General features: G+C 29.7%; 1 protein-coding gene across 6 annotated transcripts in view; it reads right to left on the reverse strand.

Annotated features, from left to right (window-relative positions):
• Nucleotides 1-20,498: 20,498 nt before the first annotated feature.
• Nucleotides 20,499-27,608, reverse strand: part of LOC107943186 (histone deacetylase 15) — a 28,070-nt gene continuing 20,960 nt past the window's right edge. For all 6 annotated transcript variants that reach the window (XM_016876931.2, XM_041107744.1, XM_041107742.1 and 3 more), the window contains exons 5-18: nucleotides 27,076-27,152; nucleotides 26,524-26,599; nucleotides 25,993-26,057; nucleotides 25,768-25,823; nucleotides 25,103-25,226; nucleotides 24,857-24,982; nucleotides 24,684-24,734; nucleotides 24,135-24,203; nucleotides 23,562-23,670; nucleotides 22,284-22,363; nucleotides 21,870-21,952; nucleotides 21,742-21,787; nucleotides 21,062-21,233; nucleotides 20,499-20,882 (exon numbers count right to left, since the gene is read on the reverse strand). In XM_016876931.2, coding sequence (XP_016732420.2) covers nucleotides 20,776-20,882; nucleotides 21,062-21,233; nucleotides 21,742-21,787; nucleotides 21,870-21,952; nucleotides 22,284-22,363; nucleotides 23,562-23,670; nucleotides 24,135-24,203; nucleotides 24,684-24,734; nucleotides 24,857-24,982; nucleotides 25,103-25,226; nucleotides 25,768-25,823; nucleotides 25,993-26,057; nucleotides 26,524-26,599; nucleotides 27,076-27,152 — 1,241 coding nt within the window. In that variant the 3' untranslated portion in view covers nucleotides 20,499-20,775. The remainder of the gene's footprint in view (nucleotides 20,883-21,061; nucleotides 21,234-21,741; nucleotides 21,788-21,869; nucleotides 21,953-22,283; nucleotides 22,364-23,561; nucleotides 23,671-24,134; nucleotides 24,204-24,683; nucleotides 24,735-24,856; nucleotides 24,983-25,102; nucleotides 25,227-25,767; nucleotides 25,824-25,992; nucleotides 26,058-26,523; nucleotides 26,600-27,075; nucleotides 27,153-27,608) is intronic.

The following is a 27,608-nucleotide window of genomic DNA, read 5'->3' on the forward strand; positions in this document are numbered from 1 at the left end:
TATCCAGTTGTGTTTAAATAGAGGTGAGCGGTTTAAAGGGTGGGTAGAAAATCGCAATGGCGCATTGATAGCTCGAATTAGGCAGGTAACTTTTACCATTCTCTATTATATGTTTAACCCATGCTTGCTTGCTTTGTTGTGTTTTTATTTTAGTAAAATTATGCTATTAGTCCCTATACTTTTTGAAAGTTATGGATTTAGTCCTTTTACTTTAATTTGATCATTTTTAGTTCCTGTAATTTTTTAGTTTTGTAATTTTAGTCTTGACCCAAACAATAGCATTTAAATCTGTTTGGTTAAATTCAATTACTAGTTTTGCACTATGGGTACAATTATAGATTTAGTCCATATTCTCCAATTGGATCATTCTAAGTCCTAATACTTCTCAAAATTTGATTTCAGTCTTCACAAAAATGGCAGTCATGAATCCATTAATTGGATTTTTAGAGAGCTATATGTGAAAATAACAAGTTGAAGTGACATTTTAAAATTTAGTAAGTATCGTTTGGTGAGAATTGAAATTTTAAATTTTAAAAAGGATAGGGACTAATAACAAAATTTAACCTTTTTGCTTTTCTGTTTCGGTTTCCATACCATAGCCTTCACCTTGTTTATGATCAAGGTTGTTGACATCGGTCTTAGGGTGGGTTTGGATGGGCGATTGGATGCAGTGCGGTGCGTTTAGCTTACTTTTTGTCTCACGCTACAGTATCACTACAGTATCTAATCTCATCACCACTGTTGTTTTTACACTAACTGCAACTAAACGCACCGCCCATCCAAACTCACCCTTAGTCTTCCTTTGAGCACTCTCAAGGACCGTTCTTCATTGTAATATGCTTGCTTGTATGGCCACTTTTTTTATGGGAATTAAATCTTGACACGTATGTTTCTATAAAAAAATTGCATTTCAAGAACTTTTGATTTTTCTTGTTAACAATTATCTCGGAACTTAGGCCAACAACAATTGATTAGTTATTGTGTTCTTAAGTATTGTACTATATTAATTTCCAGTGGTTGTGGGTATAGTTTGTAGAACCAACAATCATTAAATCTCACTACACCAAAACAGGCTTTTAGCAACATTTTTAGTGGCGTTTGAACAAAAAACGCCGCTAAAAATCGAGCATTAGCGGTGCTTTTAGTACAGCGCCGCTAAAAATGATCATTCGCGACGTTTTTTAGAAAAACGCCGCAAAAAACCTAAGCCCAACGGCATCATTTTCTGACCTTTCGAGCTTTTTTAAAAAAACACCGCTAATGCTCAGAGCTTTAGCTGTGTTTTTTATAAAGCGCGGCTAAAGATCTGGCTTTTAGCGGCGGTTCTAAAAAAGTGCCACTAAAGATCGGGCTTTTAGCTGCGTTTTTGAAATAGCATCGCTAATGCTAAGAGCTGCAGCGGCGTTTTTGAAAATGCGCCGCTAATGCTTTGGCTTTTAGCGGCGTTTTTAAAAAAGCGCCGCTAAAACATTTTATCTGTTTATTTACTACTCAATTTGTTTATTTATATTAATTAAAATTCAATTTATTTTTAATTGAATATTTGTTAAAAATGGATAAATTTGAAATAATGACACGTAGAACTAATTTGAAATAAAAAAACATAGAAAAATATTTGTTAAAAATGGAAAAATTAAAATACTATTATTTAAAATAATTTTAAAAATTTTTAGGTACATGACTGATTGATTTTTAATTTATATATTAAATAATTTCATATATAATTGTAAAAGATATGATAGTATTAATTTTAAAATATTTAATTAATTATCATTATAGTTTAGGGTTTAATATATATGGTTTAAGGTATATGGTTAATTTAGGATTTAATGCCGGTTTAGGATTTGGGGTATATGGTTAGTTTAACATTTATAGATTATGGAATTAGGGATTATGAATTAGGGATTTTGGTTTAAGGGTTGTGATTTAGGGGTTAGGGGGTTAGAGATTAAGAGTTAGGGATTTCGGGTTTATAGATTTAGTGTCAGGTTAAGCTTTAGGGTTTAGATTAATTAGTATATTTTAATTTATATTAAATAAGATTTAGGGGTTAGGAGTTAGGGATTCGGGCTATGATTTAGGGTTTAGATTAATTATTGTTTTTAAATTTATATATTAAATAAGGCTTAGGGGTTAACAGTTAGGGGTTTGGGGTTAGAGGTTAAGAGTTAGTGATTTAGGGTTTAAAGACTCGAGCTCAGGTTAGGGTTTAAGGTTTAGATTAATTAGTATTTTTTAATTTATATATTAATTAAGTTCTTATATAATTGTAAAAGAGGGGTTAGGGGTTAGAGGTTAAGGATTAGGGGTTAGGGATATACTTACATAAAATTAAAAAAATTTATTAAGATTTGTACAATAAAAAGTAATATGTTAAATCTGTGTCATATTTTTAAATAATATAATTGAAATAAAATTAATAATTTCATATTAATGCGCAATTTAAAATAATGTCATAACATTTATCCAATTTAAAAATCTATTAAAAATAAAAATACTTATAAATAAAGACATATAAAATATTATAAAAATTGAATAATTAGTGGCGTTTTAACTTAAAACGCCGCAATAGATAGGATTTATTGGCGCTTACACAGAAAACACCGCTATAGAACAGGAATTTGCGGCGTTTCTTGTAAAAACGCCGCAAATAATATAGTAAAACGACTTCGTTTTCCTTTCAGTATATTTCTTTAGTGGCGTTTTGTTATAAAACCCTGCAAAAATATTTATAAATTTTAATATTGATAGTATTTAAATTGATAGTATTTATAAATTTATTAAATATGTATAATTCAAAATAATATATTAAATTTAAAAGAATGTCATAACATTTATCCAATTTAAAAATCTATTAAAAATCAAAATACTTATAAATAAGGTGAATATTTAGTGGCGTTTGTAACCAAAACGCCGCAAATTCTAATTTAAAAATTGAACAAAACGGCGTCGTTTCGTTGACGAGTTTAGGGTTCAGTGGCGTTTTTGTCAAAACGCCGCAAAATCTGTAAGATTAGTGGCGTTTTCCTTTAAGCGCCACAAAAATATTAAATTTAAACGATGTCGTTTTGATGGGATATCAATTTTGGGGTATATCCCCGCACCCAGCCCCAAATCCCCTTTTTCAGTCAAATCCCTAAGTGTTTCAGCAGTATCTCCGATTTCCCCTCATCCGTTTTCTTCATCTCTTTCATATTTCTGTTTGGGTGTTTCGCTTTCTTGCAAAAAAACCATTAAAAAGGCTACATACATTTTATTTTTTGAAAACATTTAACATTATTTGCGGCAAAGAAGAGGGAGAACGTCGAGGAACATCATTTAAGGTTCGAATGTTCGATTCTGCGTATTTATACATTGGGTTTTGTTGTATTTTTTATTTTGATTTTGCTTTGTTATTGGTTGGTGATACTGGAATTAAAAAAATTTTATTCTCTGTGTTTAGGGTTTTTGGTCTTCGACTGTTTTGTTCATCCTCTTGAAGGCACATTACTGCTTCGATTGTTCATTTATTTTGTGAATGGTTTCATTGGTTAGGAACTGATTTTAAGTTGTTTATGTTTAGGTTTCATTTCAACCCATTTCATTGCTTTCATTTCAGTTTTCTTCATCGTTCTGAAGGTACAGAACTCATGCTTTCATTTAATTTCATTGCTTTCATTATCAGTGTAACGGGTTAAATGGCTTGGACTAAATGTTAAGATTCCATTTATTCTTTGTTGGTGTCGGTGAAATCATTTGGTACTGTTTTTTTAGTATGAAATTTTGATGTCTAGTTTAGGGTTTAATTTATTAATTTATAAAAATGTTATGTTAAATGTGGTGCAGCTGATTACATTTCCAGGTAATGAATTGGATTTTTAAGTTGAATTTTATTACGCCATGTTATTTTTTAGTATGATTTTTAAGTTCGATATATATACTCTTTGTTTGTTTGTTATAATTGTCTTTCATCCATTTTCTTATTGTCATGTGAGATTATAAAGTAGATTGGATTGGGAACTGTTATTTACCTTCTTATACATATATATATAAGTGATGAAATGAGATAATATCAAAGTGATACATTAGTAAAGAAACTAAAATTTAATTAGCCGAATGAAAATGGGTCAATGTGTTCTAGAATCAGTGTTACCAATTAGTACGTATTCTTGTTTTAAATTTTAATGCATCCATAATATGTTTGTATTATATTGTATCACATTGTGTTGATTTAACATGTTTAAAAAAAACATTAGGCCACCATGAAACGCTTAATTTTGAATTATTGTTTTGAGTGATTATGACATTTTTTAATCTTAATTTTCATATGGATTAAATCCAACCTCTAATATGATTTTACTACTTAACTGGGGTTTGTCTATTTTCATATGTTTTTCTCTGTTACAAGTTATCATTATTTCTTAATTTAATAATGTGTGTTAAAATATAATGTTGGGTTCCACTTTCATTTTGTGGTTTGTAAACTATGTTTGGTTTCTAAACTTTCGATTTATGGTTTGTAATCTGATTCATAAGCACAAGATGTATGTAATGGCCCAAATTTGAGGTTATCGAAACAGTGGTTTCGGAACCACAAATCCGATGAGAAAAATTTTATTTTTTTTATTTTTTTATGGTCTACAATTTCACAAAATGATTTTTTGAAAATTTCGTTCGAAAATTTCGACGTTTGGGCACTCAATTTAGTCAAAAGGACTAAATTGTAAAAAGTGCAAAAGTTGAGTTCTACATGTTAGAGGTGTCCAATTGTTATGAAACTTTAAATTGGAGGTCCTTATATGGTAATTATACCATTGGTAACTTGGTAGACAAAAATGGACATGAGATAAGTGAAATAGAAAATTTTTAAGTTAGGGGCAATTTGGTAATCTAGTAATTAAAATGAATTAAAAGGGAAAAGATGGCAAAAATCATCATCTTCTTCATATGAACGAAATCAGCAAGGGGGGAAGCCATAGTTAGGGTTTTCAAGCTTCCAAGATCCATAGTAAGTGATCCCAAGCCCCGTTTTTAATGTTCTTTACGTTTTTGAGATCCCGGTAGCTTAATTTAGCTTATTCTAGCAATAATTTAACCTAGGGTTTATATTTGGAAAAATACCCATAGGTGAAAAGTGTTTATTTTGATGTTTTATGATAGAATATGAAGCTAGAAATTATGTTAAACAACTTTTGCTAAGCGATTTTAAGTGAAAACGAGTAAAACGACATAATCGGTAAAAATACCTAATGTTCATAAGTACATGTTAGAGTGGGAATTTGATGTTGCCATAGAAGGGAAAAATGTTCAGAATGTTATAAAACATAAGAATAAGAGATGAAGTTTAATTTCCAAGCCTTGGGGCAAAAATGTAATTATGTAAAAATTTAGGGGCAAAATTGTAATTTTGAAAAAGTTAGAGTCGAGGGCTGTTTTTATGAATGTGATTATTAAATAAATTAAATTTACTATTTTAGATCAAGAAATACGAAACTCGAGGTTAGACAAAGGGAAGAATAAAGTTGAAGACTAAGTTGGTGAATTTGGCTATAATTGGTACCGAGGTAAGTTTACGGTAAATAAATGCAATATTTCAATATTTATTATTAATGCTGTTAATTTCCAGCAATTATGAATTTATTTTATGAATTTATTTGATGATGATCCAAGCATGAAATGATAGAGAATTAAAATTTAAAAGTCCCGTTGATACATAAGGATGGTACTGGATACGAATATCATGACATTTGGGTAAAGAGATCCCATGTAAGACCATGTCTGGGACATGGCATTGGCATCTTTAAGATCATGAGAGGTCCCCTGTAAGACCATGTCTGGGACATGGCATGGGCACCGAGACGAGAGGTCCCATGTAAGACCATGTCTGGGACATGGCGTTGGCACCGAGATGAGAGGTCCCCTATAAGACCATGTCTGGGACATGGCATGGGCACCATCACGAGAACATCCCATGTAAGACCATGTCTGGGACATGGCTTTGGCATGTTATTATCGGAAGAGACCCGAGTATCCTTATTATTCCAATGTAGCTCAACGGGCTTGTAAACGAATCATGTTCATGAAAGTTCAGTTTAAAGCATAAATGGCAAGCTCAGGTAAGTTGTAAGACTTAAGAACTTATTATACTATCAATTGATGTTCAACGATGCAGCAAGGATTGAGTAAGTTATGCACACAAGTATTCTAAGTAAACAAGTAAGAGAACTAGTATGAGATTAACTAAAGAGTAAACTAGAGATATAGACATTGAGTTTAATTATTTAAGTTAAATATTGTTATTTATTTGCTAGTAAACTTACTAAGCTTTATGCTTACTTCTTTTATTTCTCTTTCTCTTATAGTATTGCAAAGCTACTTCAAAGATCCTAAAGAAGTCGGAGATCGTCCACACTATCAACTACAACTGCTCGGTATTTTATATCGAAACACGTTTGAGTTATGGCATGTATAGAGATTTAGTTATTTTGTATGTTTGTAATGATGATTTTGCTAATGAGTGATGTGTAAGTATTTGATGATGTATGATTATTAAAATGATTAAGGATGAAGGTGTTTGTTGTTATGAAAGATTAGGTGATAAATTATGCATGGAAATCATGAAAGGATAAAATTTTGCAAAGAAACAGAATTCAGGCAGCACAGTGACGTGAATTTGAAAAATCACCCAAGATAGTATAAAATGAATTATAGGGTGAATGATATATGGAATTAAAGCTTGTTGAGTCTATTTTCATGGAAAAATAACGGTGTAGAAAAAGGAAATTTATATTTTAAGATATGTGAATTTTAGTAAGATAGGGTCAGAACTGTTTTTGGAGTCCCCTGTTCTGAGTTTAGAAAATAATTACAAATTGTACAAAAATGGTTATGAGTTGAAATTTACATGCTTAGATTTCTTAATGAGTCTATTTTCTGTAGAAACAAGTAAGAACTTCACATGAAAATCCTACAGTGAGAAAACTTATTTTTAGTGACTAGAGGTCAGGGCAGTCAGGTGGTGAAACAGGGGAGACTTTAAATAATAAACTGTACTAATTTGATGAACCAAAAATTCTAAAAATTTTATGGTGAGTAGATATATGAGTCTAGTTTCAGGGAAAATTTACGGAATTAAATTTCGAGTTCTGTAGCTCAAGTTATAATTAATTAAGTAACTGCTGCGCGATTGGACAGATTTGCTGCGAATAATGAAATAAATTTTCAAACCTAATTTTTATGCTCCGAATTGGTAAGATAAGCTAAGTAATGCCTCGTGCTCGACTCCGGAAATGGTCTCGGGTAAGGGGTGTTACAATGTACCTCATGTGTTAGGTTTTATTTATTTGAAATGAAATATTTTACTTAATTGGTAACAGTTTGCAATGCTTAGAAAATGAACACAGAATTTTCAGTCTCTCTAGCATGTTAATATTTTCCAGCAGCAACTTAGAAAGGAATATGGTTTGCTATGTTCATGAAAAAAACGCAATCATTCGTGCCAAAAACGCAATAAATTTTGGACAGAAATATTATATCGTAAATATTAAAATTTATATTCTTTTTATATATTACATATATTAATATGGATATATAAACTATATTTCAATTTTTGTAATAATAACATTTTAAATTTAAAAAATAATTGTAAATGATAATTTAATATCTATTAAAACTAATATTTTTAATATATCACCCCGTATATGGTATGGGTATATAACCTATATTTAAAACTTATTACTATAAAATTTATAAGTTTTCTAAATAATTATAAATATTGTTTTAATATCTATATAAGTTTTCTAAATTTATAAGTTTTCTAAGTAAATTTTCTAAATTTATTAGTATTAAAATTATAAGTTTTCTAAATAAGTGTTCTAAATTTATTAGTAATAAAATTTATTAGTATTAATTTTATAAGTTTTCTAAATAATTATATATAAGCTTGCATAACTTACATAATAACTTACATAACTTACATAATACACCCCTTACATAACTTATATATAATAACATAATAACTTACATAACTTATATATAATAACATAATAAATTACATAATACATAATAACATAATACATAACTTATATAGAAGCTTGCATAACTTACATAATAACTTACATAACTTACATAATACACCACTTACATAACTTACATAACTTACATAGCTTACATTCTACACAACTTGCATAACATACATAATGCAGAACTTACATAAAATATAATTTACATATCTTACATAATACAACACTTACACAACTTAAATAACTTGCATAATACATAGCCTACATCAATTATATAACTTTCATAAAATAAAACTTACATATTTTACATAAAACTTATATAATACATAACTTACATAATACAGCACTTACACAACTTAAATAACTTGCATAATACATAGCCTACATAACTTATATAACATTCATAAAATACAACTTACATATTTTACATAAAACTTATATAATACATAACTTACATAATACAGCACTTACACGACAGAACACAAACTTTGCCCTTTCCAGAACAAAACTTAAACGACAACATCCCTAGTACTAGTACACAATTTCAATGGGTCCGCCAGGATACGGATGAAGATATTTACGAATTATAATGTATTAAGCTTTTACGATTATTTAATTATATTTAATATCATAATATAAATATTGGTATTATTATATATTTCAACTATTTTATATGTGCTATTATTGTTGTAATTGTATACTAAGTTTTCAACTATTTTATTTGTATTGTACATAAAATGCCTAGAAGAAAAGTGCGAGAGCTAAGCATTGTTCAAGGTACTCCAAACTCGGCGAAAACAAAAAGCACTGAACAACAGACTGCTATTGGATCTTCGAATGTTCCGATTACACCTGAGGAACCTACAGAAGTTGAAAGTAATTTAACATTTAATTTACATGCGTGTTGACTTATTGTTTATTTATTTTTAAAATTCTTATATTACAGTATAACATTTTTCAGCTGAAAGTGGTGGGACGCGGAGAGTTCGAGGACGTACGCTGCTGAGAGATTTATACGAGCTAGATCCAGTCGAGCGTGTCAAAGTATGTAGTAATAGCTTTGGTCAGCCTGTTGGATCAAAAGCTCGCCTTTTAGCAGGATACTTGGGCATTCTAGCACGGAATGCAAATATGTTGCCAATTAACTACGAGTCATGGCATAAAATGCCCGAGAGTAACAAGAACCAAGCTCTCGATAACATTAAGGTAACAAAACGTTAATGTCATTTATAATACTTGGGTTTAAGTTTCATTTATATTTACTTTCTTAACTTGTATTTTTTGTATGCGAGATTTGCTCTAGAGGTCTCTGATGCTTATGTAAAGAAGGCATTGGAAAAAAGATGGAGAGACCATAAGAGCACTTTAAAGAAAGACTATTTTAAGACAAAAACAACACTCGACGATAAATTACAAAATGTCCCGCCAGGAATGCTGAGGTACCAGTGGGAAGAGGTCGTTAGATTTTGGACTTCGAAGAAAAGAAAGGTATGTGTTACTACAAAAATCTTGTAATTATTTTGGTTTATAGTATTTATTAATTAACGTACTAATAATTTCATAACGTAGGATTGTGCACGAGTTGGAAATAGTAGTATGCAGAAACAAAAATTCACTCACATAGCTGGGTCTAAAAGTTTTGCTTGTGTAGCTCAGGCCGAGGTATTTTGAATTTTTTAATACTGTCAGATATTTATTACTTTCTATCAAATAATATTTTTACTACTGTATTGTAGGAACTGTCGTCCGGTCAAAAAGTTAGACGCCTTCAACTTTTTGACATTACACATAGGAAGAAAGATGGAAACCCTATGAGTCCTGAAGCTGTAGAAATTATGGTACGTTTGCTTAATACAATTTGACTTGTTTTAATTATTTATAGTGTTTATTTTCTAATGGTTTATTTCATTTCTTGTAATGCAAATATTGTTAACTTATGTTGCATTTGTTTTTTTAATATATATTGCGTTCCTAACTATGTGATTTATTTATTAGGAAAAACTAAAGGATAAAAAGGTGGAGTACGAAGCGATGCTTTCCAGTGATAGTTCTGTTCATATTGACGACATTGATAACCGGATTATCACTAAAGTTTTGGGTCCTGAAAGGTATGGTCGGGTTCGATTTCAAGGATCTTTTGTTAACCCATCCCAATATTTTGGATCCAGCTCGCAACAATACATGCCTTCGAGGAGTCAGGCTCAAGCTGAAGTTCAAAGGTTAAGAGACCAGATGGCTCAAATGCAAGCGACAACAGTTGAGCAAATTACACAACTTAAAACGGAGGCAGCATCGAGAGAAGCTGAGGTTCAACGAAATTATGAAGAACTCCAGCTGCAGCTTAAAGCAGATGCGGCAGCGAGAGAAGCAGAGCAGCGTAGAAAGTACGATTACGATGAACTCCAGCAGCAGCTTCAAAATATGATGAAGATGTTTCAGCAGTCGCAACAGCCGCCGTCTTAGACTATCGTGTAAATATTTTTATCATTTTGACTTTTAATTATCATTTTAACTTTTAACATTTTTGTAAGAATAATATGAATTTTATTTTATTTATTGATATTTATTATATATTATTCGTTTAACTTTAAATATTATATAGATTTATTGCTTTCGGTTGGTTTAGATTTGGTTTCTTCTTATTTGTTTTTAAAAGAGGGCTGAAAATATAGAAAATTTTCTTTTACAAATCTGCCAAAATTAGTGGCATTTTTAAAAAAAACGCCACTAAAAGTCATGGTCTTTAGCGGCGTTTGTGGGAAAAGCGCCGCTAAAGGTCATGATCTTTAGCGGCGTTTGTGGAAAAAGCGTCGCTAAAGGTCATGGTCTTTAGCGGCGTTTGTGGTAAAAGCGCCGCTAAAGATTATGGTCTATAGCGGCGTTTGTGGTAAAAAGCGCCGCTAAAGGTCATGGTCTTTAGCGGCGTTTGTGGAAAAGGCGCCGCTAAAGGTCTTGGTCTTTAGTGGCGTTTGTGAGAAAAGCGCGGCTAAAGGTCTTGGTCTTTAGTGGCGTTTGTGGGAAAAGCGCCACTAAAGTTAGCGACGCTGTCATTAGCGGCGTTTTTTGGCGGCGCTTTACTTTTAGCGGAGCTTATTCGCTAAAGGCCTAAAAAAGCGCCGCTAAAAGCCTGTTTTGGTATAGTGTCTCTACTCATGTTTGTTGGTTAATTAAAATGAAGTTTAATGTGTGTTGAGCTCAGGTTCAAGTTATGTGGATGGAAAAAATATTATTAAATTTGTTTTTCTCTAATTTAGAAGTTTGATGAATCTCAAATTAAAGTACAATTCATTCTTAATGTGTGCATCAGATATGTGGATATTTAAACGATTATTAAATCTTATTTCCTTTTTCTCATAATAATTAGAACCCAAGTACATATTTATGTTTTACTTTTTTTTGGTGCAAATTTAATTTTATAAATAGACCAAACTTTTACATATTACACCTTTTTTAAAAACAAAAAATAATAATTATATATATAATAGGCATAATGATAAATTTAATTTTTATTATTCATATTTTTTTGTCAAATTGGTGTTTGCCTGCTTAATAAAAATTTAGTCAAACTGGTTTTTTTAAGATGAAAAAGTTAATTAAATTATTCAAAATTTAACGATATTAATTAATAAAAATTTTACAAAAATAAATAAAAATATTTAAAAATTCAACAAATTTCAAAGTTCATAAAAGAATGTTTAAAAAATAATATATATCAACAGTGAAATACACATGAATTATTATGTTAATGTATTAAATTTAACATATCATTTAAATTTTTTCATCCAAAGTCAAATAATTACCTACATTATTATGTGGGAAGAACGGGTAGATTTCGTTTAAGATATGGTTTGATAGTCAGGTTCTTGACCAGTAGATAAAAGCCTCCTTTTTGAATTTTGGGTTCTTTTGGTGCTAGTTAGCTTACCAAAAGCGATAGAGACTTAAGACTTTCTAGCGACTTCAAATAATTACTTACGCATTGATTGAAGTTGCAGCTGCCCCCCTTTCGTTGGTGACAAGTGTTCGATGTTTAAAGCTTAATTTGCATTATTGTCGCGGCAATAATTTTTTTTTTCAAATTTAACAGTTAATTTTTAAGTAAATTACATTAAATTATATGTTTTAGTTTTTTAATTTCAAAAAGTTACAAAATTGTATTTAAATTATTCGAATATTTTATTTAAGTATTTGAGTTGTTAAAATAGATGTTGTATACATTTTCCGTTCGCACCATCTACGTTAATTAAAAGCTTTTCTTTCTCTTTAACAATTCATTTTTTATGAAACAGTTTTAAACATCATGAGTTTATGAATAAAAATTCAAATAATGTTTTTCTTTTCAAAAAGTTCTACTCGTCGATGGATAAGGTTAGGAAAATATAAGATTTTAGGTAGAATTTTATGTATATTATATTACTTTGTTTAGTTCATTTAATTAGAATGTAAAATTTTTACAATTAATATAGGATTATCTAAAGGTACATTTTATTAAATTTCTCTCCTTATAGGATTTAAAAAAAAAACAAAATTACTTCATTTAATATTTTTTTAGTTTCAATTTTCATTAAATTATAATAATTTTTTTATTATAATTATATTAATAAAAATATAATGTTGAAATAAATTTATAAATTATAGTTATAATAATTCACAAAAAGTGATTAAATATAATTAAATATAAAAAGTGAATATAATTTATAAATTATAATTAATATGTAATTAAATAAACTTTTAGAATAATTTAATTTTAAAGTATGACATTTATTACTTTCTATCGAGAAAAAAAAGTATTTTTATTTTAATTAGACTTAAATTTTATTTGAGAAAAAAAACTTGGTTAAAAAAAACATGGAAGGGACCTTCCACTCTTAATCATTATAATAGGATAAGGCGACCCTTGCAATCTCAGGAGTTGCCTTATTAAATAAACATGATTTTAATTGAAATATTATTTTAATAAAAGGTTTAAATTTCACGTGAAAATTATTTTCATTATATTTTATTAAATGAATATAATCTTCCATGAGTGGAATTGAAGATATTAATTCAACAAACTATTAATTTTTTTAATTAAATATTTTATTATAAATTTGGAACATCATAAATTTATAAAATAATGAATTGAATTTAATAATTCATGATAAATTAATTATTTTAATTTGAAAACTCATATTAATTTTTTGAAAAGTAGATAATTCATATTAAGTAATTAAACTTTTTAATTTTATGAACTTCATAATTAATCATGTGAAAGAATTTAAAATAAAATATGCATAAAAGTAATCATGCGGACACCTAATATACATCTTTTAACTTTGTTGAGTTGATTCTCACTCTTTTTTTTAACACAATTTTGGTTTTTTTTTATTTGATGAAAATTCATTATATGAATATTATAATAGGTTTATAACAATTACTCTATAATAGCATGTTGTTATAAGTGTATAATAATTATTCAGGCCGTTCTTGACATTTTTGGGCCCCATGTAAAATAATAAAATGGAGTTTTAGGTTTCTTAAAAGTTGGAGAAAAAAATTTTAGTTCCCTTAAAAGTTGGTAAAAAAAATTGGGCCATTAAAAGCTAAAAATTTTTTGGGCTGCACCTCCAGACGACCCCAAGGCCCGACCTGTAACACCCCTTACCCATATCCGTCGCCGGAATAGGGTGTGAGGCATTACCATAACACATACACTTGTAAACGTATTTAACCGTATTATAAAATTTCATGTAAATTAAAACTTTTAAATTTTTAACATGCTTTTATAATTCTTCACAATATATCCTCTAAATATTATATTCATAATAAATAGGGCCTACGAGACCCGATTTATATTCATGCAATTCACAAGTCTTAACAATTCAATGTTTCATTTCCATTTCATTCAATTCATAATTTCTCATGTTCACAATTCAAATCAATTTCTCAATCCAATATACATTTCAATATCACAATAATTCTTTTAATTCAAATCATATCACTAGCAATAGAAATTTCCATTTACTTCTCATACAATTCAATATCATTAAGTTCAATACTAATACGTATTTACCATTTAACTCAACGTTTATCGATTATGCCATTCATTAACACATTTATAAAATTCTTAATTTTGCAATGAAAATATCGCTTTAGCTTTTAATTTAGCTAAAATCAGATCATCATCAATCTCATAGTAACTATTTCAAATAAAACATTACATCATTTCAAATTCAACATTTATGGATTGTGATCGAATATATGACCGATTTATACACAAGTCATTCATATATTTTCCAATTTTCCTCCTCCTCCTCTCTATTCCACATTCTTAATGTATATAACACGCTTAAATAACATTAACTATATTTTTACTATTTACTTATAAGTAAATTCAAAACTGTCTATCTGAGTCAGAGTCACTAAATTATTTATATATTGAGTTACGAAACTCCAAATTAGGATCCGTTAATTTTTCCACAAACTAGACTCATATATATTTTTTACCATAAAAGTTTTAGAATTTTTGGCTTAGCCAATAAGTACAGTTTATTTTTTAAAGTCTCCATTGTTTCACTGCTTGACAGTTCTGACCTCTCTTCACTAAAAATTAATTATCTCATTGTACAGAATTCGGATATTATTTCCGTTTGTTTCTATTGAAAATAGATTCACTGAGAATTCTAAACATATAAATTTAAGCCCCTAATTATTTTTCTTCAATTTTTGATGATTTTCTAAAGTCAGAATAGGGGAACTTGAAATCACTCTGACATTATCTCACAAAATTTATTATATCTCATAATTTACAATTCCATTACTTACACCGGTACTTCTATGAGAAACTAAACTCAATAAGCTTTAATTTTTATATTTTATTCATTCTCTAATTCAATTCTCTAAACTACTGCTGCTATCCAAAATTGTTTTAGTGCAAAATGTTGATTTCCATTTTGCCCCAAATTTCACAGTTCATACAATTTAGTCCTTGCTCAATTACCCCTCAATTAAGCTAATTTTTCTCAATTAGTACTTTACCTGAACATTATAAGTTATTCATAACTATTGAAATTCAGAATTTTCTCATAAAACCCTAACTTCAAACTCTTTTACTATTAGGTCCCAAACATTCACTTTCTATTTAATTCTTTCAATAAAATCAACATATAAACAATTTAAAGCTCTAATTCCATGCTAAATCATCATATACTTCCAGCACATATTCATAGCAACTTTCAACTTCTTTCATAGAATCAAAAACTAATGAATTCAACAAGTGGGTCTAGTTGTAAAAGTCACAAAAACACAAAAAATTCAAGAAATAATCAAGAATTGAACTTACTTGCAGTAAAAATATGAAAAACCAGCTTAAGGAAACCCTTCTATGGTGTTTTAGCTGATGAGAATGTAGAAAAATAAAGAGAAATCTAGATAATTTGATCCTAGCTTTATTAAGTAATTTTGCAATATTTCAATTTTGCCCTTAGTTCTCCTTACTTTCTTGCTGATTTCATGCTGTTGCCGTCCAGCCCAAATAGACATTGGGTCTATTTGCCTTTTAAGCCCTCTTCCTTTTATCATTTAAGCTATTTAATCATTTCCCATAATTTTGCATTTGTTACAATTTAGTCCTTTTTGTTCAATTAATTATCGGAACTTTAAAATTTCTTAACGAAACTTTAATACTAACTTTTTAACACTCCATAAATATTTATAAAAATATTTATGGCTCGGTTTAAAATCTTTGAGGTCTCGATACCTCATTTTTTATTCTAATTATTTTAATATTTATTTCTAGTGCTCTATTCACTACTTCAAAAATTTTCTTAACTTCACATTTAACTTATACTCACTAAATTAATAATATTTTCTACTCAGTTTTCGGATTTAGAGATCTCAAATAACTGTTCTGACACCCCTGAAAATTCAGGCCATTACATTTTTTCTCGTCGAATTTGTGGTCCTGAAACCACTGTTCCGACTAGACCCAAAATCGGGCTGTTACACGACTTGCAATTGTCATTCTACAACAAGCAATATGTTGACAAACAAATGAGATGTTATAGAGAGAGTTGATTGTGTATTAATAGTGATTGGTGATGCAATCACTTTTAATAATTATTATAAATATGATTACTAAATTATTTCAACATCATATATTTACCTATTAATATATCAATTGTAATAAATATAAGTATTATTGTAATTATATGATAATTGAGATTAGAAAATATTAAAGAAATTAAAGTTATAAAAATAAATTATATAATAAGGACAAATTAGTGAAATGTACTTTATAATAGGTTTACAACAATTACTCTATAATAACATCTTTTTATGAGTGTATAATAACTATCATTCTATAACAAGTAAAATATTGGCAATAATTGACAATAAATAGTGATCGGTGATGCGATCACTTTTAATAATTATTATAAATTTATTTCAACATCATATATTTATCTATTACTAAGTATTATCATAATTTTATGATAGTTGCGACTAAAAAATATTAAAGAAACTAAAGTTATAGAACAAATTATATAATAAAATTAATTTAGTGAAATATACTTTTAAATAAGTTTACATTTCGCTAAATTATTATTTTCTAATCACAACATATTCCATATTTCATACTGTAATCTTAATTTTTTATAATTTTATTACAAAAAGCTAATATTATATTCTTTGAACCAATCAATCAAATTGGACATGCTTTATGGCATTTCTAAATATATTCTTGCAATGTCTCGTGGACGATAAGGTCTTAAAGTGTGCAGTATGTAGCTGCTTTTGATCATAAATCAAATGTTGGTGGCTAATCCTCTCAATCTTATCATTGAAAGTGATAGGCTAAACATCAAATTAGAAGCAGAAAATCATAATATTATCTTTATTATATAATTTATAATTATAAAAAATAAAAATTTAGTGTTTAATTGACGAAATGTAAGATTACTTAAAAGTACATTTCACTAAATTATATTTATTATATAATTTGGTTTTTATAACTTTAATTTCTTTAATATTTTTTTAATTTCAGTTATCATAAAATTATGATAATACTTATATCTATTACAATTTGTATATTAATAGGTAAATTTATGATGCTGAAATAAATTTATAAATCATATTTACGATAACTATTAAAAGTGATTGCATCACCAATCACCATTAATATATTGCTTGTTATATAAAGACGGTTATTATACACTCGTAATGACATTATTAAAATTTTAGTTGTAGGATATGGTTGATGTTGACTAGCAACGGTTATGGATATGATTAATTTACTCACTTTTTAAGTTAAAGAAAAAAATATACAATCTAACTCTTTTTCATTACACTTTTACCGTAAAGAAGCTTAATTTGTTTATCATGTAATCCTTGTATACATATTACTTTTTTGAGCTTTAGAATTGGGTTTAGGAATAGGTCACATAATTACTTGAAACTCATGATTTTGCAAGTCTATAATTAATTTTACCATAAAGAAGCAGAATATAGGTCACTTAATTTGTTCATCATGTAGTCCTTGTGTCCGTTATTACTTTTTAGACTCAATTATATAATTTTGGGCTTTAGAATTGGGTTTAGGAGTAGGTCACATAATTACTTTCAGCTCATGATTTTGCAAGTGCATAATTAATTTTACCCTAAAGAAACTGGATATAGGTCGCTTAATTTGTTCATCATGTAGTCCTCAATTATATAATTTTGGGCTTTAGACTTGGGTTTAGGAATAGGTCACATAATTAATTTGTTTAAACATGTTTTATAAAGTAACGGGTGATAAATATTGAATAGTCCACATATTGCCTCTCTTTACCCTTCTACTTATTTTCTTTTAGTGAAAGTATATATAAACTTTGATCTGACAAGCAATTCAATATAGAATATTTGGTTTTGTACAATTATACATATAAAGTTTTTATTTAAATTTAAATATTTATTTTGATTCAATTATATACACTTAAATGAATACGTCAATTTATATTTATATTAGATAAATATAATCATTTATATACGTAATATGTAAGCTTACAATGGAATTATACTGATAATTATACAGAATTAATAATTTATATTTATAATGATTTGCAAAATCCGAATCAAACTAAAATATCAAATATAAAATTATAAAAAATTAAAATTAATGTTACATGAAATCAAAATTTATGTATAATATTAAAATTAAAATTTATTTTCTTTTAAAAATTAACATTTGCACACTCCTTTCGCACATTTAATTTCCATGAGACAAGATAAGAGGCACCGTTACCCTACATGTCTGTTTTCTAATGGACATACATAATGTCCTTAAAGTTTGTTTTGTATTGGACATACATATATGATGTCCTTAAAGTTGGCAATAAAATTTGTCTATACTAATATATTTCACATCCATTTGAACAATAGGTACAAATGACACGTGTATGGGTGAAAAAAAATATATTGGAAGATTATATTTATAAAATAATATATGTAAAATATGCATATAAATAAAATAAAATAAAAAGAAATTGGTATATCAATGGAGTTTTTAAGTTCCACAAGTAGGATTAGAGGGTTGACAAATGTTTTATAAGGATATAACAAAGTATTAAAAAATATACATGTCAATTTTTTAAAAATACTTGTAGAATAAAAATAATTACAGTCTATACACTAAATAAATGGTAAGTTTCAAAAGAAAAGAGTTCTTTTTTTTGTTATAGAGGTTTATTTTATGTAATAATTTAAATAATGAAAATATTTGGTACACAATCAGTTAAAATTTTAGACTTCACAATCAAAGTTAGGGGGTTGACAATTGTCTTATAAATGTTTAGTAAAATATTTTAAAAAAAGAAGAGACATGTCAATTTTTTAATGATGTTTGTGGAATAAAAAAAGTATAGCCAGTGTATCAAGGGAAATGATTGTGTGAAACAGTGTGACGTCACGTCATTTGTATCTTTTTTCCCATAGTTTAATGTTTCATCAGCATTTTCAGCCTGAATTTCAATATTTTTATCCTAAAAAAAATCAAATCAAAATAAAAATCCTGAAATTCAGGATGATTGTGGTATTAAATTATTAGAAAGGAAAAATATATATGTTTCATACCATCCTTTTTCCTGTATCAAATATTCAGCTATAAATAAATAGTAAGTTTCTAAAAGAAAAGAACTTTTTTTTTCCTGCATAAAGATTTATTTTAAGTAATGGTTTAAATTGATTTATTTAAAATTTTATATAAAAATATTTAAAAGAAGAAAAACAATTTTTATATTTGTTATTTTTAGAAATATGATTTTTAAGATTTTCTTAATTCAACTTGACACTTTATAATAATATAAATTGAATAAATCCAATGGACAAAAACCATTTCATACATCACGAAGGAGTAAAAAAGATAAAATTTTAAAGAGTTTATAAGTAAAATTATGAGTATAAATTATACATACTTGAATTAAAATCAATTTAATATAAAAGTAAAAAAATAAAATATATTCAAAATGGGAATATTTTAATAGAAAACGTACCAATAACATTTATATAAAGTATGACTTCAACTATGGAAGTCTGGGATTTTCAACCTTACCAATAAACTAAGAAATAGTCAGCAAAAAGAAAATGACATTCAAATATGTGGAATGGACTTCTCATTTTGAAACAAATCAAATCTGAGCCAACCTTTAATCCTTCCACCACCACCAAGGGTACATGACATTAATATTAGAGCTTCATTTTGTTTTAAAAGAATAGGAATAAAATAACATTCAGTCGTAATTCTTTTAATTTGATTTTGAGCATCACCTGAAAATTGAAAAAAAAAATATTTATAATTTAATAAATACAAAAATTTACAAATTATATAATTCTTCAATTTTCGAGTGATGTGACAATCTCAAAGTACAACATCATCTTATCTTAATATAATCCAAATTCGAAACCAAATTGGAAAAAAGATGCTAAATTCCAAAACTAACATTGACCAAAAAATTTTATGTACCAAGACAAAAAAAATTATCAAATTTAAAAACTAAATATTACTTTATCTCAACAAAAAAAAACATATTAATATCATACATAAACCTAATTCAAACCTGACCTTTAAACACCTCTAAATAAAATCTATACAATAAATACTTATATTCTTTCCATTTTTTTTCATCTAATTCATCATCCCTGATTACAATGATCTTTTCGTTCCTTAAATGCAAAACTAGTAGTCAAAATTTAACTAATCATCGATTGAATGGTAAAAAAATTATATTCAAAATTTTAATTGAAATCAATGTCAAATCCAATCATTGAACTGCTTAAGGCACATTTTTTTAACACTAATCTCATTATAAGTTCTTTTTATATCTATATCTATTCTTTTTGATAAAATACTTAAAACTACCTATAACCCCTCCCCAATCCTTAAATAAGAGGATAATACACTTTAAAACATTTAAACTCACATCCTCCTATACTACATTGGTAACAATATATTGTACATACTTCGAAAATCAAGCTTCATGAATATAGTAGGAAAAAAAAGGGTAAATGTTCATTTACGACATTTAATTTGGATATAGTAACTCAAAAGCTTTAGCCTTAGGATAACATATGTTGCATATGTTGTTCCATAAAGTCCACTAAAACACTTCCATAAAGTCCGTAAAGTCTTTCAACACTAAACCCTAAATCCGAAAATATTTATCTAGATTTCCTGTCCGTGATATAACTTGTCTATAATGCACAGTTACACGACAAAAAGGGATGGAATGAGGATAAAGTCTCAAAATTTTGAGCACTGCTTTCATTTTAGATGAAAATGTCCTGTAAGGATATGAAACAATAGTTGTTTTCTGCCCCACCTCCACCATAACGGTGGCTCGAACACCCGTCTCCGTTTAACTTGTTTTTCTGCAATAAATAAACAAGTAATTAATGTAAAATAATAGGAAACCATCCTCGCACTATGTGATAAGTTTGAACCCGAGACAATGGGAAAAAACACGAAAGAAGCCCTCTTCCATGCATGCCTTTAGTTCTAATTATAAGGACGGCTGGACTACGAGAGAAGTTCAAGAACAGTTCCTTACGTTTCTTCTCCACAGAATACATTGCCCGTTGCAACTGCAGTTTTTCGAAGCTTGAACTTAGATTTGGCCAGTACTTCATCTGAATCTTCAGGACTTCCAACACCGTAAGCAGGCCAGCTTTAGAAGGAACGATGTTCTCTGGTTCACACTCGCAACTTTCACCCAAAAGTACCTTTTTTTTTCCATTAGAAAGAAAAAAGAGGCCATGTAAGGACATATTGCATTATACGACTTATGTTTTAGCTTGCAATGACGGGTAGGGCCAAAATGAACTGTGCACCATAAGTTAAAATTTCGTAAAAGTACCATGAAGGCCTGGGAGTATATTGAATTTTGCCCCATTTATTCAAAAAATAAGCAAATTAGTCTATGTATGTTAAATTAAAAAGAAAATTAATTCTTTTTGTTAAAAATTTCATCAAATTCTACTGTTAAAAACTGGCATGACTAACAGAATAATCGAACAATTGCACATGGTGTGCTATGAACTCGTTTGCTCTTTGATCTAGCATACAAGGACTAATTTGGCAGTTTTTTAGTAGAGGGGGCAAAATGCAATTCAACTCTTATTACAAAGGTCTCCATAGTCCTTTTACAGTTAAAATTTTGAACTAGTTCATCCTCACAAAATTAATTGAGCACCATAAGTTAATGTCTGCTCCTATTGTGTCTATTTATACCTTAATCACTGCAGTAGCAGAAGATGATATCGAACGGAGGTTGTAGCTGCCAAAATGAAAAAGTCGATGAAAAGCCAAATTAAATGATAATCTGGACTGTACCAAACAGCAGAGAATAAACCACAAACCCGCCCTCAAGTACAACTAGCAACTTTCCACCCGAGAGGGTACTCAACATGTGTGTCATCTGTGTATAACCAGCAGGAGTCACCTGTAATGGGAAAAAAAGGTGACCATCATTATGCATCGCAAGGAGCACAAAAAACAAACCCATTTTACAAAATTAAAATTCTTACTCCATTTGATAAGTTTATAATAATTAGGAAATAACAAAATCAAGATGCATTTGCACGAAGAGATATGTCCTCTGAATGCAGCCAATCAATCATTTTAATTGAAGTATACCGCCAAAGATTTGAGGTAATAATAACCTACTTTTCTAAAAAGTTCTCTTGATATATATATAATAAGGTTCTCGATTTTTTTTCTAGCAATAAAGTTCTCTTGATTATATCAGAACAAAATAACGGAAACAAACTTACATCACAGCATCCTAAAGGATCACCACGAGCAGCATCAAATCCAGCTGATATTATAGTAAAGTCGGGAGCAAACTTGGAAGCTGCAATTAGGGTATGAAAAACCAATAATCGGATTAAAGCAAAAAAATCAGATATCAACTAATGCAGGTCATTTGATTTCGAACTGGTGGCCAAGAACAAAATATACCGATCTAGAAATAGGATACTAATCATAGTTAACAAAAGGGAATAAAAACACAAATTAAGCCACTTTGGCTGATTTTCAAGCAATAAGAAATATGCCGTAGAGGTAGAGTCCTCTATTCTCTCTTTAAAAAAGTACATCGAGAAGCTATTATTAAGCAGCTTGTAGAAATCCTTTACAGTTCACAAAGTTAATAATCCTATTCATCTTAACAATTATAGATTTGAAGGATTCTTTCCCAATACAATGCATTGTTCTCAAATTCACAAAGCATATAATTGATCTAATTCTTAACTAATAAGGCTTGGGAATTCCACACCTAGAAATTCCACCTTGATCTAAACAATGTACTTTGAAATAGATGACTGAAAATGATACATATATATGCATACACGTATATATTTTTTGAAAATGAAAATTTGAATGGAGTAGGCTTGGTTTGGTCATGCTAGATTCAAGCTGTTTGGGGTTCGGACCATTTCGAATTTAAATTCAAGTCATTTTCGTGTTTTATTTAAGATTTCGTGTGTTCAGTTGGTTTCAAGTTGGGTTTTTGAGGGTTCTGGCAGTTTTAGAGGTTCAAGGAATTGAGTATAAGTCACAGGCAACCACTAACTAGCCTTGAAGCATAAAGGTAAAAGTACCATGGAGATTCATGTACTAGGGGTTAGATTGCATTTTGCCCCCTCTACTCAAAAAATGAGCTAATTAGTCCTTGTACATTAGACCAAAGAGCAAATTGATCTTTTCTATTAAAAAATTTATCCATTTATACTGTGACACATGGCGTGCCATACGAGCCTCATGCTGGCATACAAGGATCAGTTTCTAACCGAAGAAATGGATGGAATTTTTAACAAAATGATCAATTTGCTCTTTAATATAACATACAATAACTAATTTCCCCATTTTTTGAGTAGAAGAGACAAAATACAATCTGACTCCTAGTACAAAGGCCTCTATGGTTTTCCTACTGAAGCATAAACTGTTTCACTATTTTGTATGGCAAAGATTGATGAAATGCATCATATCCCATATTCATCTTGCAAACTACAGTTGAAATGCAAAGATATCTCTGAATAAGGAATAACAACCTATTGGAAGCACAACGTGTTGAAATGCAAAAATGTAATCATTATCTCCAACTCCACCACGACTCCATGGAATATTCACGCAATATCCTTCTGCACCCTTGGTACCAACCTACAAAATCAAATTGAAAAAAAGAAACATATGGTGCATCAATTACCAAAGATACAAAAATGAATGGCTAAATGCTCAATTCAAGATCTAACTTTAGATCCAATTCACAATTACAGTACCAAACATCAATCCCTTTGTGTCCCAAGGACCTGATGCAGATAAGAAAACTACAGAACCAACATTCAATTTGGACTAACTCCAGTATTCCCACATATTAATGAGATAACTGGTGGAATTGAAATTACAGAATTATTTAGTTTAATATTACAAATATTAATGCTAAAAGTCACATCAACCAGCCCCTAAGAGTCCTAAGGGATAATATGCAGTTGATATTACGATATAAACCCATCTTTATTACCGTCTATATCTCCCTTTCTTCTCTGGTCTATTTCAAGGTGAGATGCTAAATTCCCAATCAATATGTAGCAATGCAAAACTTGTATAAATAAATAATCAAGTACCTCAAAAGCTGACCCAGTACCAGGGTAGAACTTTCCTCCTTCATGTCTATGTAAGGATATGTACAATACCTACAAAGAGGTACAAGATATTGGTCAGGACATAGGCCTCCAGCACACTCAAGGGCAGAGGGGGACAGCAATGGTTCCCCCCCCAAAAAAAAAAAAAGAAAAATTGCTTATATAGTCCCTTAGTTTTTAGGAAATCACAAGTTAGTACAATGGTAAAATTGTACTTTGCCCCCCCCCAAATTTTATTCATTTTCGCCCCACCCCAAAAGAAATAATTTCTTGGCTTCGACCTTGAGCACACCCCCCCCCCCAAAAAAAAAAAAAGAAAAGAACATAATAAACCAAAACCAACAAAAGAAGAAAAGCAAGGATTTGGTCGGTTAGTGCAGCCTCATATGTGTTTTTTAGTTCTTACCATAAGCTCAGGTCAAAAGCAACATAGCCAAACCAATTACCCAGCAACAAATTTACCAGAAATGAATAGCATTAAAAAGCTGATCGATACGTTGCAAGTATAACTTTACGGTTAAGAAAGCTCACCGATTTATTTTGGTCAAATATCTCTTGTGTACCATTTCCATGATGAACATCCTGAAATAGTGAATGGAGAGCCATTAACTCAAAATTTTGATGCCCCTACGCCTTCGTTTTGCCATAACTTCAGAATAATCCAAATTTCCCTTTAAGCACCAAGAGAAGTTAAAGTAACTTACCCAATCAACAATGAGCACCTTCTTCGCCCCTGCAGCCTGTGCTGCTAATGCAGCAACTGCTGCATTGTTGTGGAGGCAGAACCCCATTGCTTGTGTGACACCAGCATGATGGCCAGGTGGTCGAACCTGTATCAGAGGTGAAATGCAGATTATGAGAGATAAGCAGTCATTGCATCTAGAGCATAGTATAGGTTGGTCATAAACTTTAAACATATTAAACAGAATACTAGTAGAACTCATACATACCAGAGCAAACCCATTTCTTACGCGTCCAGAAAATATTGCTGAAGCAAGATCTGCACATAAACCAGCAGCAAGTCTAGCAGCATGTGCTGAATGCTCATTAGCATACGTGTCAGGAGTAAAATAACTGCCAGTAAAAAACAACCCATCAAGTCAGATTGTGTTTCATTTTAGCATCACTCGAGAAATTGACATAGAGCCTAGATTTTGACACACAACACATACATTGATACCCTATCACTTCAGTGGCGGATCTTGGCATTAAATTTTGGGGGATTCAAACTAAAATTTTAAAATATTTTGAGGGTTTTAAAGAGAATTTTCAAAAATTTTAGAGGTTTAATAAAATTTTACAAAAGCTTTTGAAGAGTCTAACTGAAATTTTTAAAATTTTTCAAAGGTTTAATGAGAATTTTCAAAAATTTTGGGAGGCCTAATTAAAATCTTTTGGGTATAATTAAAATTTACAAAAACTTTGGGTCTTAATGACCGTCCGCCTCTGCTATCACTCCCACACCCCTTCTCAGGGAAGTGCTTTCAAGCCACCCGTAAATGGAAGATAATTGAAGAAAGAGCAAAAGTGTTATTTTTTCTACGAAGATAATACACGCACTTCACAATTTCTATGCATGGATACATTTGGAGTAGGAAAAGACAAATGATATAACCTAGAAAACATTTGGCGGGTAAGTTCAACAACTTCAATATGCTCCGAGGAATGGACCTAAAGATTCCAAAAATAAAAACAAAAAGCCTTCAAAGACGGTCCTTTCAGTAAATAAATAAACAGACAATCGGAAGAAGCAAAACAAACAAAATAGCTAATTACATCAACAAAATTAAAATGATAGACTAGATGGAGCCATATCTCCAAGATAAAGAATGGTCCTCACCATTTGAAGCTCCTCCAGAGTGATTTCTCTAGCAGGAATTAAGCAGCACTTTCCAGGGAATATACCTGTATATGTCAAAAATTGCCATTTAATTGTTACAGACAAATCAAAAGCCTGCATATTAATTTAAGAAAGAAGCATAAGACCAAAATACCGGTAAAAGCACCAAGAAGGTCCCTGTACTAGGAGCCAGATTGTTTTTTGCTTCCTTTACTCAAAAAATAAGCAAATTAGTCACTGTATATTAGATTAAAGAGCAAACTAGTCCTTTCTATTAAAAGTTTCATCCATTTCTACTGTTAAAAGCTAGCATGGCTAACAGAATAATTAGACAGGCGTGCCATGTGTACCTCATTCTGATGTACAGGGACCAGTTTTTAATAGTAGAAATTGATGAAATTTTTAACAGGACTCGTTTGCTCTTTGATCTAACGTATAGGGGCTAATTTGCCCATTTTTTTAAATAGAGGGGGCAAAATGCAATCTAACTCCTAGTACAAGGCCCTCCATAGTACTTTTACCCCTAAATACCAGCAGCAGAAAGGCTAGCAGCAATAGCTCGAAGACGATCTGGTCTTTCTGGATGTGGATGTGATTTTATTTCAACCTACGCCACCAAGCAAGCACCAGATACAAGAGAGCAAAAAGTGTTAAGACACAAGTCCCACGTAAGTAACAATAAAGAAGCAACCACAGATTCATCATACAGTTGTTTTTGCAGATAATTAATTATTTTAGTTTCGATGATAAAGTGAATCTTTTTTCATGATTTGAGGTTATAATTTCTAAGATAATTGCATGATACTTGATCAAATACAACCATCAAAAGGGAACACCCCCCCCCCAAAAAAAAGTATCAACTCCTCATCAAAACTTTGAAGAGCAAAATAGAAGCAGTGCAACAAAAAAACTTTGCAAGCAAACAAAGAGACAGATTCCGTTAACTTATAAAACTTCCACCACAATTCATACTCATATATTCAAATTCAATACATCAATCTTATCATGAAATGGTGTCAAACCACCATAAAATGTCATTCAAGTGGAAGATTCCAGGGAAGCATATAGAATACAGTGGCATACCTCTGAGTGCAGCAACATTCTTTCATCAAAACCAACTGCCGTAGAACAGTTTGAAGCTGAAGCCTCGGACCAAATTTCTGCATCAAGAAGCGTAAACAGATTAGGATCACAAAAATCCCATGCCTATAATAGCTCTCCTGATCCTACCAAGGGAAGTATTTTAAAGTTTCAGAGAAGAGTGGAATAATTCAATAGAGAGAAAGAAATTCCCAAGACTAGGATCTCTCAGTTGATATGGTGTATCTACAAGCAAATTTTTTTACCAGACCAATGTTTTCTTGCTAGGGTTGTTTACTAACGAGGCAAATGTAATTCAGGATTCAGGCCAAAAACAGAATATAGAAGTAAAAGTCAACACAAAAAAACTAAATTAGAGTAAATTAGAACATTTCTACTGGTTCAAAGTGTGATAACAAGAGGCAAGTTAGCAATAATACATAGTAATGGCAAAAGCACCTTCACATTGAAAGAAAATACTTAAATACGTTAATAAATAAGCAAATAACAAATTAAAAAAAATTCTATCAACCTCA

Source organism: Gossypium hirsutum, chromosome D12, assembly GCF_007990345.1.
Source record: "Gossypium hirsutum isolate 1008001.06 chromosome D12, Gossypium_hirsutum_v2.1, whole genome shotgun sequence".
Taxonomy (NCBI): Eukaryota; Viridiplantae; Streptophyta; class Magnoliopsida; order Malvales; family Malvaceae; genus Gossypium; species Gossypium hirsutum.